This window comes from Tachyglossus aculeatus, chromosome 7, assembly GCF_015852505.1.
Source record: "Tachyglossus aculeatus isolate mTacAcu1 chromosome 7, mTacAcu1.pri, whole genome shotgun sequence".
NCBI classification, from domain to species: Eukaryota; Metazoa; Chordata; class Mammalia; order Monotremata; family Tachyglossidae; genus Tachyglossus; species Tachyglossus aculeatus.
Window position 1 is genome coordinate 47,459,636 of NC_052072.1, and position 19,421 is coordinate 47,479,056.

At 45.8% G+C, this 19,421-nt stretch overlaps 1 protein-coding gene across 1 annotated transcript in view; it reads right to left on the reverse strand.

Moving 5' to 3' along the window:
* ITGB2 (integrin subunit beta 2) overlaps positions 1–19,421 on the reverse strand; it is a 123,846-nt gene that overhangs the window by 32,939 nt on the left and 71,486 nt on the right. The window contains exons 4-6 of the mRNA XM_038749350.1: positions 18,431–18,614; positions 10,378–10,548; positions 2,603–2,844 (exon numbers count right to left, since the gene is read on the reverse strand). Of these exons, the coding sequence (XP_038605278.1) occupies positions 2,603–2,844; positions 10,378–10,548; positions 18,431–18,614 (597 nt within the window). The remainder of the gene's footprint in view (positions 1–2,602; positions 2,845–10,377; positions 10,549–18,430; positions 18,615–19,421) is intronic.

Here is a 19,421-nt window from a genome sequence, read left to right on the forward strand (position 1 = left end):
TCCCAGCTCTGTCACTTGTCTGCTGTGTGACATTGGGCAAGTCACTTAACATCTCTAGGCCTCAGTTACCTCATCTGCAAAATGGAGATCGAGAAAGTGAGCCCCACCTGGGACAGGAACTGTCTAACCCAAATATCTTGAATCCACGCCAGCATTTACTATAGTGCTTGGCACAGAGTAAGCACTTAACAAATATCCTGTTACTATTATCCAGTTTGCAAAATCATTTAATGTGGCTCAGTGGAAAGAGCAAGGGCTTTGAAGTCAGAGGTCATGGGTTCAAATCCCAGCTCCTCCAATTCTCAGCTGTGTGACTTTGGGCCAGTCATTTCACTGTGCCTCAGTGACCTCATCTGTAAAATGGGAATGAAGACTGTGAGCCCCACGTGGGACAACCTGATCACCTTGTATCCCCCCAGCGCTTAGAACAGTGCTTTGCACATAGTAAGCACTTGACAAATACATTATCTTCTAAACTGTGAGCCCCCTGTTGGGTAGGGACCGTCTCTATATGTTACCAACTTGTACTTCCCAAGTGCTTAGTACAGTGCTGTGCACACAGTAAGTGCTCAATAAATATGATTGAATGAATGAACAGTGCTTTGCACATAGTAAGAGCTTAATAAATGCCATTATTATTATTATTATTATTATTATTATTATTATTGTGCGATAGGTGCAGGCCTGACAAAGTTCAGAAACTGTAGGCTTTGTTCACCCTTTTGAGCCAGTGCTCTGAATTCACTGCTGGGGGGGTCAAAGTTTGTGTACACCCCAAATGGGTATACAAAAAGACACTGAGGAGAAGTCGCGTGGCTCAGTGGAAAAGAGCATGGGCTTTGGAGTCAGAGGTCATGGGTTCAAATCCCAGCTCCGCCAATTGTCAGCTGGGTGACTTTGGGCAAGTCACTTCACTTCTCTGGGCCTCAGTTCCCTCATCTGTCAAATGGGGATGAAGACTGTGAGCCCCCCAGTGGGACAACCTGATCACCTTGTAACCTCCCCAGAGCTTAGAACAGTGCTTTGCACATAGTAAGCGCTTAATCTTTTAGACTGTGAGCCCACTGTTGGGTAGGGACTGTCCCTATATGTTGCCAACTTGTACTTCCCAAGCGCTTAGTACAGTGCTCTGCACACAGTAAGCGCTCAATAAATACAATTGATTGATTGATTGATTGAGGAACTAATCAGCTGCCACTATGCAAGCAACTTTATCACCATAATAAAGTGCGGCTCTGCTAACCTTCCTCTACCCACATCCCCTCTTCACAGAGATTAGGGCCCAGGGACCTATATATATGTATACACACATACACATACATATATATACAAAAGTGGTGTGAATCTATTTGTGGCCACAGTATATTTATATATATATATACATAGATTCACACCCCTTGCATGACTGCGTGGAAGTGGGTGGGTTTGAGTATGTGTGAGAGAGGGAGGGAGAGAGAGATTATTTTCTCTTTGCCTCCCAAACATCTGCCATGGATCCCAGAGCCTGTCTTCATATGCCGTGTCCTCTGCCCTGGAAGGAAATGATGGAGAGAAAGGGAGACCCTCTAGCTTAGTGTATCTCCGGCAGTTTTGTCCCCAAAGCCGCAATTTCCCCAATTTTCTTCGCCATTCTTTCCTCTCCCTTCTCATCCTTCTCATTTCTTCAGCTGGCATCCTGGAGCTTGGTGGCCTGAGGATTTATTTTTCTATTGTTAATGAGCATAGTAGGGATCCTTAAGGAGTTGCCAAGTATCCCAGAGGCAGAGCTACCATGCCACCGGCTCGGAAGTCCTGCCAGAGTTTGTGTTCTTCCTGTAGGACTGAAATAATCATAATACTGATAATAATAATGGTATTTGTTAAGCACTTACTATGTGCCAGGCATTGCATTAAGCCCTGGGGTGGATACAAGCAAATTTGGTTGGATGCAACCCCTGTGCCACAGGGACTTGCAGTCTTAATTGCCATTTTAGATGAGGTCACTGAGGCAGAGAGAAGTGACATTCGTTCACTCACTCAATCATATTTATTAAGCGCTGTGTGCACAGTACTAAATGCTTGGGAGAGTACAATACAATAATAGACAGGCCCATTCCCTGCCCACCACGAGCATACAGTCTAGAGAGGGGGAGACAGACGTTCATTCATATTTATTGAGCGCTTACTGTGTGCAGAGCACTGTACTAAGCGCTTGGGAAGTACAAGTTGGCAACGTATAGAGACGGTCCCTACCCAACAACGGGCTCACAGTCTAGAAGACGGGCTCACAGGCTGGAAGACATTGATACAAATATCATATTTATTGAGCGCTTACTGCGTGCAGAGCACTGTACTAAGCGTTTGGGAAATACAAGTTGGCAATGTAGAGACGGTCCCTTGCCAACAACGGGCTCACAGTCTAGAAGACGGGCTCACAGGCTAGAAGACATCGATACAAATAAGTCAATTACAGATATATACATAAGTGAGGGGGGAAGTGACTTGTTCAAGGTCACACAGCGGACAAGCGGCAGAGCCGGGACTAGAACCCAGGTCCTTCTGATTCTCAGGACTGTGTTCTACCCACTAGGCCACATTGCTTCCCAACAGAAAACCGTCTTACCGCGCACACTGCAACCTGCATCATCGCATCAAGTCCCCCCTCGGGGGCATCCAGGTTTCCGGATATGAACTCTTTCTCGACCTCGTTTTTAAACTGCTCTGAATTCCCGGTGAGTTTCAGGACGTGCTTAAAGGCGAAAGGAGGCTGGCACTTGGTTTCCTTGTTTGGACACGGATTCTTCAGTTTTTCCGGGTGGGTATTGACAAAGGGGAGCACGGTCTTATCCACAAAGGCGCCAAACCCTGATGGAGAAGGAACAAAATGAGGAGGAAGTCAAAAGCGGGATTTTGTAGGTGCCCCCAGTGTGCTAATAGGCGCAGCATGGCCTAGTGGCAAGAACAAGGACTTGGGAGTCCAAGGTTGTGAGTTCTAATTCCGGTTTCGCCACTTGTCTGCCGTGTGACCTTGGGTGAATCACTTAACTTCTCTGTGCCTCAGTTCCCTCATCTGTAAAATGGGGATTGAGACTGTGAGCCCCACATGGGACAACCTGATGATCTCGTATTTACCCCAGTGCTTCGAACAGTGCTTGGCACACAGTAAGTGCTTAACAAATACCATTATTATTATTAATAATAATTATTAATAGAGGGTGGCAAAAGTGTGATCATCATCATCATCATCAATCGTATTTATTGAGCGCTTACCATGTGCAGAGCACTGTACTAAGCGCTTGGGAAGTACAAATTGGCAACATATAGAGACAGTCCCTACCCAAGAGTGGGCTCACAGTCTAAAAGGGGGAGACAGAGAACAAAACCAAACATACTAACAAAATAAAAGAAATAGAATGGCCCTGGATAGCCCATTTGTTCCATGGTTAACTACCAAACCAATAAAATTCTTCGAATATAGATAATAATAATAATTAAGGCATTTATTAAGCACTTACTACGTGCCAAGCACTGTTCTAAGCGCTGGGGTAAGATAGAAGCTAATCAGGTTGGACACAGTCCCTGTCCCACGTGGGGCTCGCAATCCTCATCCCCATTTTACAGATGTGATAACTGAGGCACAGAGAAGTGAAGTGACTTGTCCAAGGTCACACAGCAGACAAGCGATGGAGGGGGGATTAGAACCCACACCCGCTGATTCCCAAGCCCGTGCTGTTGCCACTAGGCCTTGCTGCTCCTCTAATCTAACTACAGTAGCCTTTTACAGTATTATATTAATCATTCATTCAATCGTATTTATTGAGCGCTTACTGTGTGCAGAGCACTGTACTAGGCACTTGGGAAGTACAATAGTCAGGTGGAGAAATGAAAAGAAACAGCAAAGAGGAAGGGGAGGGTGCCTGGATTCCATTTGTCATCTGGGGCTTCAACAGATATACCTGGACTACTCTCCTGCCTCTGAACCCTATCTTTAAAGCTAAATTCCCATCTACCAATCAATCAATCAATCGTATTTATTGAGCGCTTACTCTGTGCAGAGCACTGTACTAAGCGCTTGGGAAGTACAAGTTGGCAACACATAGAGACAGTCCCTACCCATACCACCCGATTAATTCACAAATGCCCCAGCTGCATCGGACCAATCAGTCAATCAACGGTATTTATTGAGCGCTTACTCTGTGCAGAGCACTTGGGAGAACACAAAGCAGAGTTGGTAGGCACGTTCCCTGCCCACAAGGAGCTTACAGCCTAGGGGGAGAGACAAACATTAAAATAAATAACACACATATGTGCTGTGGGGTTGAGAGTGGGGTGAATATCAAAGGCTTGAATCAATCAATCAATCGTATTTATTGAGCGCTTACTGTGTGCAGAGCACTGTACTAAGCGCTTGGGAAGTACAAGTTGGCAACATTTAGAGACGGTCCTTACCCAACAGTGGGCTCACAGTCTAGGAATACAGATCCAAGGACACAAGTGGCGTAAAACGGAGAGAGAGTAGGAGAAAGGAAGGCTTTCTAGAAGCAGCGTCAGAGTCAGAGGTCGTGGGTTCTAATCCCTGCTCCTCCATTTATCAGCTGTGTGACTTTGGGCAAGTCACTTCACTTCTCTGCGCCTCAGTTACCTCATCTGGAAAATGGGGATTAAAGACTGTGAGCCCCCCGTGGGACAACCTGATCACCTCATATCTCCCCCAGTGCTTAGAACAGTGCTTGGCACATAGTAAGCACTTAAATACCATCATCATTATTATTATTTGTTGGGGAAGTTCATAACATATGTTCTTTATGGTCTTTAACCTTATCCTCAGAGACTGTACTAAGCACTGGGGTGGATACAAACAAATTAGGTTGGACAATCTCCCTATCCTCGAGTTTTTTTACACTGGTATGCACGATTCACAGGATATTTGTTACTCATTGACTAGGAAGACTTTCTGCAAACAATGAAATTTTCCAATGCCCTGCTGTGGGACAAGGAAGATTCAGGTGCTGGTGGTAGCAAATATTTCTTTCTGTATCAGATATTTAAGAGACATCTATAAGACTGTGTTGAAGATACAACTGAGACTTTTTCCTCTTGGCTGGGTCATCACAACACTATGTTAGGAAATATTTGGACAGTGTTAACAACCACTGGAAAACGTTTAGTATATATTTACTATTCTTTTTATTTTGTTAATGATGTGCATCTAGCTTTAATTCTATTTGTTCTGACGATTTTGACACCTGTCTACATGTTTTGTTTCGTTGTCTGTCTCCCCCTTCTAGACTGTGAGCCCGTTGTTGGGTAGGAACCGTCTCTGTATGTTGCCGACGTACTTCCCAAGTGCTTAGTACAGTGCTCTGCACACAGTAAGCGCTCAATAAATACGACTGAATGAATGAATCCTCAGCACTTGTGTACATATGTGTATTTTTATTTATGTACTTAAGCTGTACATTCATTTTTGGTGGGGGGATATTTGTACTTTTTTTTCCCTTCTGCTTTCACTATTGTTAATAATTTTACATCTACCCTCTATTAGATTGTAAGCTTGAAGCCAGGGAATATGCATCTGGCTACTGCTAGCAGTAAGCACTCAATAGATGCCATTGATGAATTGACTGATTCTGTGAGCCCGCTGTTGGGTGGGGACCGTCTCTATATGTTGCCGACTTGTACTTCCCAAGCGCTTAGCCCAGTGCTCTGCGCACAGTAAGCGCTCAATAAATACAATTGAATGAATGAATGAATAAATGTCTAAATTATCTAAATTTTGAGATCATTTATGAAAAGCTAGCTTTTCCTGGAGCACCAGAAATCTTGCATTATCTAACTAGGGTATTTTAAAAATGAGTGAGAAGAAACAATAGCTTGGGATAGTGAAACATTTCCGAGTTAGAATAAAAGAAATGGATATTGGTGAGCTACTGACTTTAGGATTCTGACTCATTTTTCTACAGAAACGCTGAGAACATGTCACCGCCCCCCTGCCAAAAAAAAAAAAAATCTCCAGTGGTTGCCTATCCACCTCCGTATCAAGCAAAAACTCCTCACCATTGACTTAAATGCACTAAATCACCCCACCCTCTCCTACCTCGCCTCGCTTCTCTTCTACAACCCAGCCTGCATCCTTTGCTTCTGTGGTGCTAACCTTCTCACTGTGCCTCCATTCATTCATTCATTCATTCAATTGTATTTATTGAGCACTTACTGTGTGCAGAGCACTGTACTAAGCGCTTGGGAAGTACAAGTTGGCAACATATAGAGACGGTCCCTACCCAACAGTGGGCTCACAGTCTAGAAGAGTCGATCTCTCCTGTCTCGCCGCTAACCCTTGGCCCGGAACACCCTCCCTCCTCAAATCCGCCAGACAATTACTCTCGCCCCGCTTCAAAGCCTTATTGAAGACATATCTCCTCCAAGAGGCCTTCCCAGACTAAGCCCCACTTTCCTCATCTCCCACTCCCTTCTGTTTCACTCTTACTTGCTCCCTTTACTCTTCCCCTTCTTCATGGCCCCGCAGCACTTATGTATATATCTGTAATTTTATTTATTTGTATAGATGTCTATTTGTATTGACATCTGTCTCCCCCACTCTAGACTGTGAGCTCACTTTGGGCAGGGAGTATCACTGTTTATTGTTGTATTGTACATCCCAAGTGCTTAGTACAGTGCTCTGCATAACAATAAGCACTTAATAAATACGACTGAATGAATGAATTTTTGTTGCCATCATCATCATCAATCGTATTTATTGAGCGCTTACTGTGTGCAGAGCACTGTACTAAGTGCTTGGGAAGTACAAGTTGGCAACATATAGAGACAGTCCCTACCCAACAGTGGGCTCACAGTCTTTAAAAGGGATGCCGTGCCTTTAAAAGCCATGCCTTTAAAAGGAATATGGAGTCAGTGTAAAAGGGCAAGAAAAGAGCAACCAAAATAATCAAAGAACATAAATAATGGCATTATCAGGTTAGCCACTGGGTCACAAATCTAGTATGTTGGCAACAAGATACTTGTGGGGAACTACATGACAGTTGCCCTCCTAGATATCCGTTCTAATGTTTCTGAATGGGCTACTGAATATCCCTTCATTCATTCATTCATTCATTCGTATTTATTGAGCACTTATTATATGCAGAGCACTGTACTAAGCGCTTGAAAATATCTCCCTGCCCGCAACGGGCTCACAGAAATCGGTTCGTGAATTTGACCAAACCCTCTTGAACCTGATAGATAATTTCTATGGTTATAAATTCCACATGCTTCCACCCACTATCTAAAATGGAATGGAAAATAACTGTCATGTGGAAAGGTTGAATGAGTTGGAATTATTTACCACAAAGACTCAACAACTTAACAAAGAATAATCACCGTGTACGCAGGATGTCAAACCCACGTCGGCCTTTCCGGACATCCTCCGACCCATAGATAGACTTCATCGTAAAAAGCATCATCTTCAAATGCAAATCCCCCCCATCTTACCTCCTTCCCTTCCCCACAGCACCTGTATATATGTATATATGTTTGTACATATTTATTACTCTGTTTATTTATTTATTTTACTTGTACATATCTATCCTATTTATTTTATTTTGTTAGTATGTTTGGTTTTGTTCTCTGTCTCCCCCTTTTAGACTGTGAGCCCACTGTTGGGTAGGGACTGTCTCTATAGGTTGCCAATTTGTACTTCCCAAGCGCTTAGTACAGTGCTCTGCACATAGTAAGCGCTCAATAAATACGATTGATTGATTGATTGATTGATAGTGGTAATGCTCCGGCCCCGACCTGCTCTCCATGCTCTGCTTCTTCGTATATGTTCCTATGATGCTGTCTCATTCCTCTGGGCGAGCGGGCCATTTTCCCAGGATGTCTATCTGATTGGGAACAGTTCCCGCTTCGCAACCTTGTAGTGTAGCCTTGCTGTGGGTTGCTTATTAGAAGCCCTCTCGTACCGGTTAGCCCTCCCCGGGTTTCCAGGATGTAGCTATAAACAACTGATAGCGAGCTCATAGTCTGCGACGGCTATATAAACCCCGTCCATAGCGTTGGGGGGTTGTGGTTCTGCTGTTTGGGGCCCTGCAGCCACCCAGGGCCGGTCTGTGAGAACACTTCTCCAAAATAAACCTCTATAACTCAGCACACCGGCATGGTCTGCCTCCTTTTTTGGAATTCCTGGGCCGTCCCATTATGCAGGGACGGCATCGGGCGGGATTTCTGGAACAGGCAGCTAGATAACCAGTTCTCCAAGAATGCAAAGGTGAAATTCTCTACAAACTGCACATTACGGAAGATCTGAGTTATGGAACTGTCCATGCCCAAAACTCTTTTCTAACATCACATTGGGCTGAAACCAATTAATAATAATAATAATGATGATGATGGCATTTATTAAGCGCTTACTATGTGCAAAGCACTGTTCTAAGCACTGGGGTAGATACAAAGTAATCAAGTTGTCCCACTTGGGGCTCACAGACTTAATCCCCATTTTCCAGAAGAGGGAACTGAGGCCCAGAGAAGTGAAGTGACTTGCCCAAAGTCACCCAGCTGACAAGTGGCGGAGCTGGGATTTGAACCCACTACCTCTGACTCCAAAGCCCGGGCTATTTCCATTGAGCCACGCTGCTTCTCCAGCAGCAAAGTAGGTAAAGGTTGTTGTAAAAAGTATTTCACAATTCCCTAACGTCGTTCTTTCCCAGCTATTTAGTGAAAAAAAAACAAAACAAAAACATGTTCCAGGACAACTGACTAGATATAGTGTAGCCTGGAGAAGAGGTAGCTAAGAGGTGACTTCATAATGACCTTTGAATACACCAAGGGATGCGATGAAGAAAGGGACCAGTTCTCCATTTTCACAGAGGAATGAAGAGAGGAAGTAGGAATACTTAGTCACTTCACTTCTCTGGGCCTCAGTTCCCTCATCTGTAAAATGGGGATTAAGACTGTGAGCCCCGTGTGGGACAACCTGATCACCTTGTATCCCCCCAGCACTTAGAACAGTGCTTTGCACGGAGTAAGCACTTAACAAATGCCAACATTACTATTATTATTTGGGGGCAGAAGAGTTTAGAAATAGGGAAGAATTGCTTTACACTAAAAGTGATCCAATATTGAAACAGGGTACTGAGGGGAATTTAGAGTCTCCATCCCTAAAGGTCTTTAAAAACAGGATTGACATTCTTCTGCCTTTGATTAGTTAGAAAGTCACCTGGCTGTGGCAGAGACTTAACTCTGGTAATCGCGGTTTTTTTTCTTTTAAACCCTTACTATGCGCCAGGGGTAGATTCAAGGTAATGGGGTCGGACTTGCCCCGATGATCTTTCACAAAGTCCCTTCCAGCTCGGTGAGTCTATGAAATGGACAAATGTAGGGGCCATTTACTGACAGATAGGCCAGAAAAGAGTGACTTTCAGTTTGAACCTGCGGCTTTTTCGAAAAGCAACGGTACTTACTGAACGCATGTTATGCAGACAGCACTGTACTGTGCGCTTGCTCTTGTTTTTCATCAGTTACTAAAGTGAAGCTTTCGGTTTCAATAAAGCAACAAGCTGGGCTTTTTACTGGCATTTCCCAGCTTCTCTTTTCATGAATGAGTGACTGGCAATGTCAAATGTATTTTTTATGCTTTTTTTTTTTTAAAAAAAGTCATTTGTTTATATCTTTACTCTCATATTTGCGATGGTGCTGGACTTTTAAAGGCAACTAGAATTTTAGGGCTCTTTACCAAATAAAAACTGTATGGCATAGAAACAGCGGTGCTTTATTTTGTATACTATCTCAGTTTTGTATTTGAAAACAGCATTTATTGGTTATTTTTAAGGAGGATTAAATTCATCAATGCATAGAAGTGAAGAGCTTAACCCTGCATGCACTTACAGATTGTACGCATCTCCTGGGCAGGGATTTGGCTTCCTATATCGTCTAAACCCTATGACACAAAGTACATGCGGTGCCAAGCACATTGGGCACTGCGTGACCTTGGGGAAGTCACTTCACTTTTCTGTGCCTCAGTTCCCTCAGCTGCAAAATGGGATTAAGGCTGTGAGCCCCATGTGGGACAGAGACTGCGTCCAACCTGATTAGCTTGTATCCGCCCCAGTGCTTAGAACAGTGCCAAACTACACAATGGGCACAGTCAAAATTCACAAATATTGCCTGAAAGGCAACCCAAGTGACAATATGGTTGCTTCAGACCGAATCTGGGGTCTAACACTTGGGTTGGTCTTTACCAGCCTTGGGAGAACAATCATTCTTGCGACAAAGGGCAAACCACATCCGCTGGAAAAGAGGGAGAAGGAGGAAAGAAGGGAGAGAGGACCCGCCTACTCATTTAGCAATAAACCCGGGACTAGAGGAAAGAAAAAGATTCCATTTCGCCACAGGAACCCCACCTACCTATCTGACCCGACTCGGTGATTTCCTTCAAGGCTTTCAGCAGGTCGGCTCCCAGCCGCTTTACGTTTTGCAGATCATCAGACATGGAGTAGGAAAGGTCCATCAGATAGTACAGATCAATCGGATAACCTTTGGCCCTTTTAAATGTGACATTGAATACAGCTGCCTGACCTGCAGTCAGAAGGGGGAAGAAAAATGGGGTGGTGAGGTGGGGAGGGGGGAGAAATTAGAGTGATGAGCATATAAAGTTTAGTGAGCAACTTAGAAATTGATAACAAGTTAGTGGTCCTTGATCATCATCATCATCAATCGTATTTATTGAGCGCTTACTATGTGCAGAGCACTGTACTAAGCGCTTGGGAAGTACAAATTGGCAACATATAGAGACAGTCCCTACCCAACAGTGGGCTCACAGTCTAAAAGGGGGAGACAGAGAACAAAACCAAACATACTAACAAAATAAAATAAATAGGATAGATATGTACCAGTAAAATAAATACAGTAATATATATGTACAAACATATATACAATGTCTTGATGCAACTGTCTCCACCCCTTCTAGGGTTATGCCTGGGAGGCCAGCGAAGTCAGCCCATCCCGCTTCTCCATCTTCTGAGGACCGCTCGGCAGATCCCAAGTCTCTTTTCAGACCTTTGGTTGCCCCTGAATTATAAGCAATTCCACAGTAGCAGGTACTGTGTTATAACAACGTGATTCTGAATCATTAGACCAGCCATTTGTTTTGTTGTGGCTCCTTGTGGGCAAGAAACGTGCCTACCAATCTTGTTGTGTTGTATCTCCCAAGTGCTTACTACAACACCTGCCACACTGTAAGCACTCTGTAAATATCATTTATTGATTGATTGTCAGTCTTGTGTTCTTCTGGGAAGCAGCATGGCCTAGTGGAAGTAGTCGTTGCTTGGGAGTCAGAGAGCCTGGGTTCTGATCCTGGCTCTGCCATTTGTCCGTTGTGTGATCCTGGGGAAGTCACTTCGCTTCTCGGTGCCCGTTTTGCTATCTTCAAAATGGAGGTTTAATACCTGTTCTCCCTCCTACTTACTCTGTGAGTCCCGTGTGGGACAGGAACTTTGTCCGACCTGAATATCTCACATCAACCCCAGAGCTTAGTACCGTGCCTGGCACACAGTAAGTGCTTAATAAAAACGATTACTATTGTTATTATTATTATTAACATTATTTCTATTCAGTAATAATAATAATAATGGTGGTATTTGTTAAGCGCTATGTGTGAAGCACTGTTCTAAGTGCTGGGGGGGGATACAAGGTGATCAGGCTGTCCCACGTGGGGCTCACAGTCTTAATCTCCATTTTACAGATGAGGTAGCTGAGGCACAGAGAAGTGCCTCATATACATATATGTATATATACATATCCTGTACATATGTATATATGTTTGTACATATTTATTACTCTATTTATTTTACTTGTACATATCTATTCTATTTATTTTATTTTGTTAGTATGTTTGGTTTTGTTCTCTGTCTCCCCCTTTTAGACTGTGAGCCCACGGTTGGGTAGGGACTGTCTCTATATGTTGCCAACTTGTACTTCCCAAGCGCTTAGTGCAGTGCTCTGCACACAGTAAGCGCTCAATAAATACGATTGATGATGACGATGACGAAGTGACTTGCCCACGGTCACAGAGCGGACAAGTGGCAGAGCTGGGATTCGAACCCATGACCTCTGACTCCCAAGCCGGGGCTCTTTCCACGGAGCCACACTGCTTCTCAGTAGAGAACTAGTTATCTCTCTCGAGGTCTCTCCCGCCCTAGGAGCCCTCATTTCACCCAGTTAAAAGAACGTTTAGTTCTCAAGGAATCCAACTTGTACTTCCCAAGCACTTAGTACAGTGCTTTGCACACAGTAAGTGCTCAATAAATACGATTGAATGAAGGAATGAATGAATCCGATGAGCTCTAGAAATTCAGAAAGGACCAACTACTGCAAGAGAGCCTTGAAAGATCTGACCTCTTGAGGACCATCCTCTCAGTTGCTTAAAAATCCTTTCTTTCCCCTTCCATCCCCAAGGCACATTCAGATTGCTGCTATCAGCCCCCCGCCCCCATCTTGAAATCCACTCTCCTTCAGGACAACAAATCAATTCATCAAAAACAGCTAGAGAAGCAGCATGGCTCAGTGGAAAGCACCCAGACTTGGGAGTCAGAGGTTGTGGGTTCTAATCCCGGCTCCGCCACTTATCAGTTGTGACTTTGGGCAAGTCACTTCACTTCTCTGTGCCTCAGTTACCTCACCTGTAAAATGGGGATTAAGACTGCGAGCCCCACGCGGGACAACCTGTTCACCTTGTATCTACCCCAGCGCTTAGAACAGGGCTTGGAACATAGCAAGCGCTTAACAAATACCATCATCAAAAGCATTTACTGAGCAGAGCATTATTATCAGTCAATTGTATCGAGAAGCAGCATGACCCAGTGGCTAGCCCATGTACCTAGGAGGCAGAAGGTCCTGGGTTCTAATCCCGGCTCCATCTTCTCTGCTGTGTGACATTGGGCAAGTCGCTTTAATAATGGCATTTATTCAGCGCTTACTATGGGCAAAGCACTGTTCTAAGCACTGGGGAGGTTACAAGGTGATCAGGTGGTCCCACGGGGGGCTCACAATCTTAATCCCCATTTTCCACATGAGGGAACTGGGGCCCAGAGCAGTGAAGTGACTCACCCAAAGTCACACAGCTGACAAGTGGCGGAGCTGGGATTTGAACCCATGACCTCTGACTCCAAAGCCCGGGCTCTTTCCACTGAGCCACGCTGCTGCTTCTCTTTACTTCTCTGTGCCTCGGTTACCTCATCTGTAAGATGGGGACTGTGACTGTGAGCCCCACAGGGGAGAGGGACTGTGTCCAACATGATTTGCTTGTATAATAATAATAATAATGATGGTGATGGCATTTATTAAGCGCTTACTATGTGCAAAGCACTGTTCTAAGCACTTGGGGAGGTTTCAAGGTGATCAGGTTGTCCCACGGGGGGCTCACAGTCTTCATCCCCATTTTACAGATGAGGTCACTGAGGCTCAGAGAAGTTAAGTGACTTGCCCGATGCTATTCCCGCCCCTCCTCACCACGGGACAAGCAGAGTCCTGCCCCTTAAGTCAAACCCCTGCATCTACCCCAGATTTTAGAGACAGTCTTGACACAGATTAAGCACTTAATCCATAACAACGATGATGATGATAATAATAAAAACACAGTCTTCGGGCAACTCTTCCCTCCCGGTTCAAAACTAGAGCTATTTCAGTGAGCTAAGGTGATCTGTCCAGTTCCAACACACAGTACCCATTTCCTTTTTAGCCTTCTTCAGCAAGATCCAGGCACTGGATAACTATGTTCTTTTCAGTCTGATGCATAGTCCAGTGCCTGGCATAAAGTAATCAATCAATCAATCAATCGTATTTATTGAGCGCTTACTATGTGCAGAGCACTGTACTAAGCGCTTGGGAAGTACAAATTGGCAACACATAGAGACAGTCCCTACCCAACAGTGGGCTCACAGTCTAAAAGGGGGAGACAGAGAACAGAACCAAACATACCAACAAAATAAAATAAATAGGATAGAAATGTACAAGCAAAATAAATAAATAAATAAATAAATAAATAAATAGAGTAATAAATATGTACAACCATATATACATATATACAGGTGCTGTGGGGAAGGGAAGGAGGTAAGATGGGGGGATGGAGAGGGGGACGAGGGGGAGAAGAAGGAAGGGGCTCAGTCTGGGAAGGCCTCCTGGAGGAGGTGGGCTCTCAGCAGGGCCTTGAAGGGAGGAAGAGAGCTAGCTTGGCGGAGGGGCAGAGGGAGGGCATTCCAGGCCCGGGGGATGACGTGGGCCGGGGGTCGACGGCGGGACAGGCGAGAACGAGGTACAGTGAGGAGATTAGCGGTGGAGGAGCGGAGGGTGCGGGCTGGGCAGTACAAGGAGAGAAGGGAGGTGAGGTAGGAGGGGGCGAGGTGATGGAGAGCCTTGAAGCCCAGGGTGAGGAGTTTCTGCCTGATGCGCAGATTGATTGGTAGCCACTGGAGATTTTTGAGGAGGGGAGTAACATGCCCAGAGCGTTTCTGGACAAAGATAATCCGGGCAGCAGCATGAAGTATGGATTGAAGTGGAGAGAGACACGAGGATGGGAGATCAGAGAGAAGTCTGATGCAGTAGTCCAGACGGGATAGGATGAGAGCTTGAACGAGCAGGGTAGCGGTATGGATGGAGAGGAAAGGGCAGATCTTGGCAATGTTGCGGAGCTGTGACCGGCAGGTTTTGGTAACGGCTTGGATGTGAGGGGTGAATGAGAGAGTGGAGTCGACACCAAGGTTGCGGGCTTGTGAAACGGGAAGGATGGTAGTGCCGTCAACAGAGATGGGAAAGTCCGGGGGAGGACAAGGTTTGGGAGGGAAGACAAGTAAGTGCTTAACAGATGCCATTATTATTAATAACAATAATAATCATTATTATTTCTTATTATCATTATTATTTATTTAGTGCTTACTGTATGTAGCACTTGGGAGAATACAATATTCTCTTCCCACTGTACTAAGTGCTTGGAGAGTACACTAAAGCAGAGTTTGGTAGACATGTTCCTTGTCCACAAGGAACTCTAAGCACTGACACAGACTGTGAGCCCCACCCCGTGATACGGGGACTGCTTCCAGCCGGATTCAGCTCATATTGGGCAGGGAATGCCACTGTTTATTGTTGGATTGTACTTTCCCAAGCACTTAGTACAGTACTCTGCACACAGTAAGCGCTCAATACATACGATTGAATGAATGGATGAATCGACCCCAGCATTTAGAGCAGTGCTCGATACATAGTAAGCACTACCAAATGCAGTAATCATCATTATGGAGAGAGGTGAAAGCCATCTCCTCCTACCCGAAAGCGTGAAACACCACAGCCCAGAAACCTCTAACTAGTCACCTCCACCACTAATGATGCTGAGGACCACACCTGCCCCCCCTTTTCCCTCTATCCACACACCATCACTACCACCACTAAAGGCTAAAGGTCATATGATTTCCCCTAGAGCACCACTTCCCCCTCCCCGGGTTACTGCTATTACATGCGTGTTCAGAACATTCATTCATTCAATCATATTTATTGAGCGCTTAGTGTGTGCACAGCACCGTACTAAGTGCTAGGGAAGTACAAGTTGGCAACATATAGAGACAGTCCCTACCCAACAATGGGCTCACAGTCTAGAAGGGGGAGACAGACAACAAAACAAAACATGTGGACAGGTGTCATCAGAATAAATAGAAATAAAGCTAGATGCACATCATTAACCAAATAAATAGATATGTACAAGTAAAATAGAGTAATAAATCTGTACAAACATATATACAGGTGCTGTGGGGAGGGGAAGGAGGTAGGGCGGGGGGGATGGGGAGGAGGAGAGGAAAAAAGGGGCTCAGTCTGGGAAGGCCTCCTGGAGGAGGTGAGCTCTCAGTAGGGCTTGGAAGGGAGGAAGAGAGCTAGTTTGGGGGATGTGTGGAGGGAGGGCATTCCAGGCCAGGGGGAGGATGGGGGCCGGAAGTCAACGGCAGAACAGGCGAGAACGAGGCACAGTGAGGAGGTGAGCGGCAGAGGAGCAGAGGGTGCGGGCTGGGCTGGAGAAGGAAAGAAAGGTGGTGAGGTAGGAGGGGGCGAGGTGATGGACAGCCTTGAAGCCGAGGGTGAGGAGTTTCTGCCTGATGCGCAAATTGATTGGCAGCCACTGGAGATTTTTGAGGAGGGGAGTAACATGCCCAGAGCGTTTCTGCACAAAGTTGATCCGGGCAGCAGCATGAAGCATAGACTGAAGTGGGGAGGGACAGGAGGATGGGAGATCAGAGAGGAGGCTGATGCAGTAATCCAGTCGGGTTAGGATGAGAGATTGAACCAGCGGGGTAGTGGTTTGGATGGAGAGGAAAGGGCGGATCTTGGGGATGTTGCGGAGGTGAGACTGGCAGGTTTTGGTAACGGCTTGGATGTGAGGGGTGAACGAGAGAGCGGAGTCGAGGATGACACCAAGGTTGCAGGCTTGTGAGACGGGAAGGATGGTAGTGCCATCTACAGTGACGGGAAAGTCAGGGAGAGGGCAGAGTTTGGGAGGGAAGATAAGGAGTTCAGTCTTGGACATATTGAGTTTTAGATGGTGGGCAGACATCCAGATGGAGATGTCCTGAAGGCAGGAGGAGACACAAGCCTGAAGGGAGGGAGAGAGAGCAGGGGCCGAGATTTAGATCTGGGTGTCGTCAGCGTAGAGATGATAGTTGAAGCCGTGGGAGTGAATGAGTTCACCGAGGGAGTGAGTGTAGATGGAGAACAAAAGGGGACCAAGAACTGACCCTTGAGGAACCCCTACAGTAAGGGGATGGGAGGAGGAGGAGGAGGAGCCCACAAAGGAGACTGAGAATGAACAGCCAGAGAGATAAGAGGAGAATCAGGAGAGGACGGAGTCTATGAAGCCAAGGTTGGATAGCATGTTGAGGAGAAGGGGGTGGTACACAGTGTCGAAGGCAGCTGAGAGGTCGAGGAGGGTTAGGATGGAGTAGAAGCCGTTGGATTTGACAAGAGGGAGGTTATTAGTGACCTTTGAGAAGGCAGTTTCGGTGGAGTGTAGGGGACGGAAGCCAGATTGGAAGGGGTCGAGGAGAAAGTTGGCATTGAGGAATTCGAGGTGGTGGGTGTAGACAACTCGTTCAAGGAGTTTGGAAAGGAATGGTAGGAGGGAGATAGGGTGATAACTAGAAGGGGAGGTGGGGTCGAGAGGGTTTTTTTAAGATGGGGGAGATGTGGGCATGTTTGAAGACAGAGGGGAAGGAACCAGTGGAGAGTGAGAGGTTGAAGATGGAAGTTAATCAATCAATCAATCAATCGTATTTATTGAGCGCTTACTGTGTGCAGAGCACTGTACTAAGCACTTGGGAAGTACAAGTTGGCAACATATAGAGACGGTCCCTACCCAACAATGGGCTCACAGTCTAGAAGGGGGAGACAGAGAACAAAAAGTTAAGGAGGGGAGGAGGGAAGGGGTGAGTGATTTCATAAGATGAGAAGGAATGGGGTCAGAAGTACAGGTGGCTGGAGTAGTACTTGAGAGGAGGGAGGAGAGCTCCTCTGAAGATACTGCTGGGAAGGATGGGAGAATATCAGAGAGGGTTGAGAGCAGGGGCGTTGGAGAAGGGGGAGGAGTGACTTTGGGAAGCTCAGACCTGATGGAGTTAATTGTACTAATAAAGTAAATATGGAAACACACCCGTAGAACACCTTCCCTTTGGCTCCAAAATCGAAAATGAAAGGACCTTCTGACATACCAGACTGTTCAAGCAGGGTTGTAAAACAACTCTAAAGAATAAGCGCTGCTGAACCGGGGCTGTGAAAAACTGCAGTCAAGAATCAGTTTGCTTCTTTGAAGTCTGTCTGTTTGTCTTCACAGGTGTGTGATGTTCACTCCAGACACTAACCACCCATGAATTTTACACTTAGCAGCTGGAGGCTGCCTCAGGAACCCTAAAGAAGTACTCAACGGCTCTCAGATTTGTCACCCCATGATTAATCGCAGCCTTGATTTTCCCAGCTTCAAGGTCATGGGCCTGTGAAGTGGGAATGTGGCTTTTTCCTTAGGAAGGGGCCTGGTGGGATCAGGAAGCCTGTTGCTTTTGGTACTCTCCCAAGCGTTTAGTACAGTGATCCCCACATAGTAAGCACTCGATAAATACCATTGATTGATTGACTGATTCTGACTCTGTGGCCAGGCAGGTCCCTTGATGAGGGCTGGACTAGCTCCAAAATGCCAGTGTGGATGTTCAAGAAGTTTCTCTCCTGGCCACTAACTGGCTCCAAAAAGCACCTTGTTACTCTGGGCAAGTAAAAAGCTGCTCAGACACAAATCCCAGCCTAATTCTTCTGGGATTCTCTAGATATCAGAGGGGTCCAGTGTGCCCTTTCCTCGGTCCACCCAGCAAAGAATTTGGTGTTCCATGGAGGAAGTGCTGGAAAGGCAAAAAGGTCCTGTTATTCTTCCCAACTCTACCTGGTCGCAACTGGAGCCTCATTTTTTGCGGAGTCAGTTGCTTCTGATTGTTGAGCATCTCTCTCTCCTCTGGAATGGCAACGCTGTTCGGGTTCATGATGTTCCCTTCCTCACATCCTCTCTGGATGAGCTGCTCTTTAGTGTCACAGCGAATTGAGTCTGGCTCTCCTCTTTTGGTAAAATCCTGGGTTGTGACATCAAGAAGGGAAGAGAGGAATACAGAGATCACATTATAGGACAGACTGTAACCTCCTCGTGGGCAGGGATCACCCCTACCGACTCTGTTATACCCTCCCTAGGGCTTAGTACGGTGCTCGGCACCCAGAGCATCGACTGAGCTCAAAAATACCGTTGATTGAGTGCGTCTGAATGTTTTAGAGCACCTCTTGGCTCAGTTTTTGTGGCCAAGAAAGCCAGATGAAGTAGTAGCAGAGCTGGGATTTAGAATTCAGAAGTGCAAGATAAGGCGACGAGCATCTGTTTAGCCTTCTCAGCATATTGCAATAGACCTTCAGTTGCAGCCATCTACCCTCTCCAAATTGGGTTGTTCAAACCTGCTTTCAAAAGGCTTCCAGCCACCAACGCTTCTGCTTTTCTCCCCATGGAGCTGTTGCTAACAGACCAGAGAGCTAGAAGCAGGATGTGGCAGGGTGAGGGCATAGGTTTGCCGGGAAGGAGGGGAAAACAAGACAATCCCTTCTGCACCTGGGGACCTTGATTCCAAGAGGATCTTTTCTTAAAAATGGTCTTTCTCTTCTGTCCTGACAAAGTCCCTTTGGGGCAAAGCATGTCATTAATATAGGGAAAGGACTCTATGGTTGCGTTTTAGATTTGCGTTTGATTTCCTCACCACTGAGATGTTATCTCTAGAATTCTTGCACTTTATGCTACCCTAAAAATGAACAGGAGAATGCTCTTCTAGAATGTGAATAGCTTTACTTTTAGCTATGGGAAAATCATTCATGATTTTGCACCCTATTTCTCTGAGTTT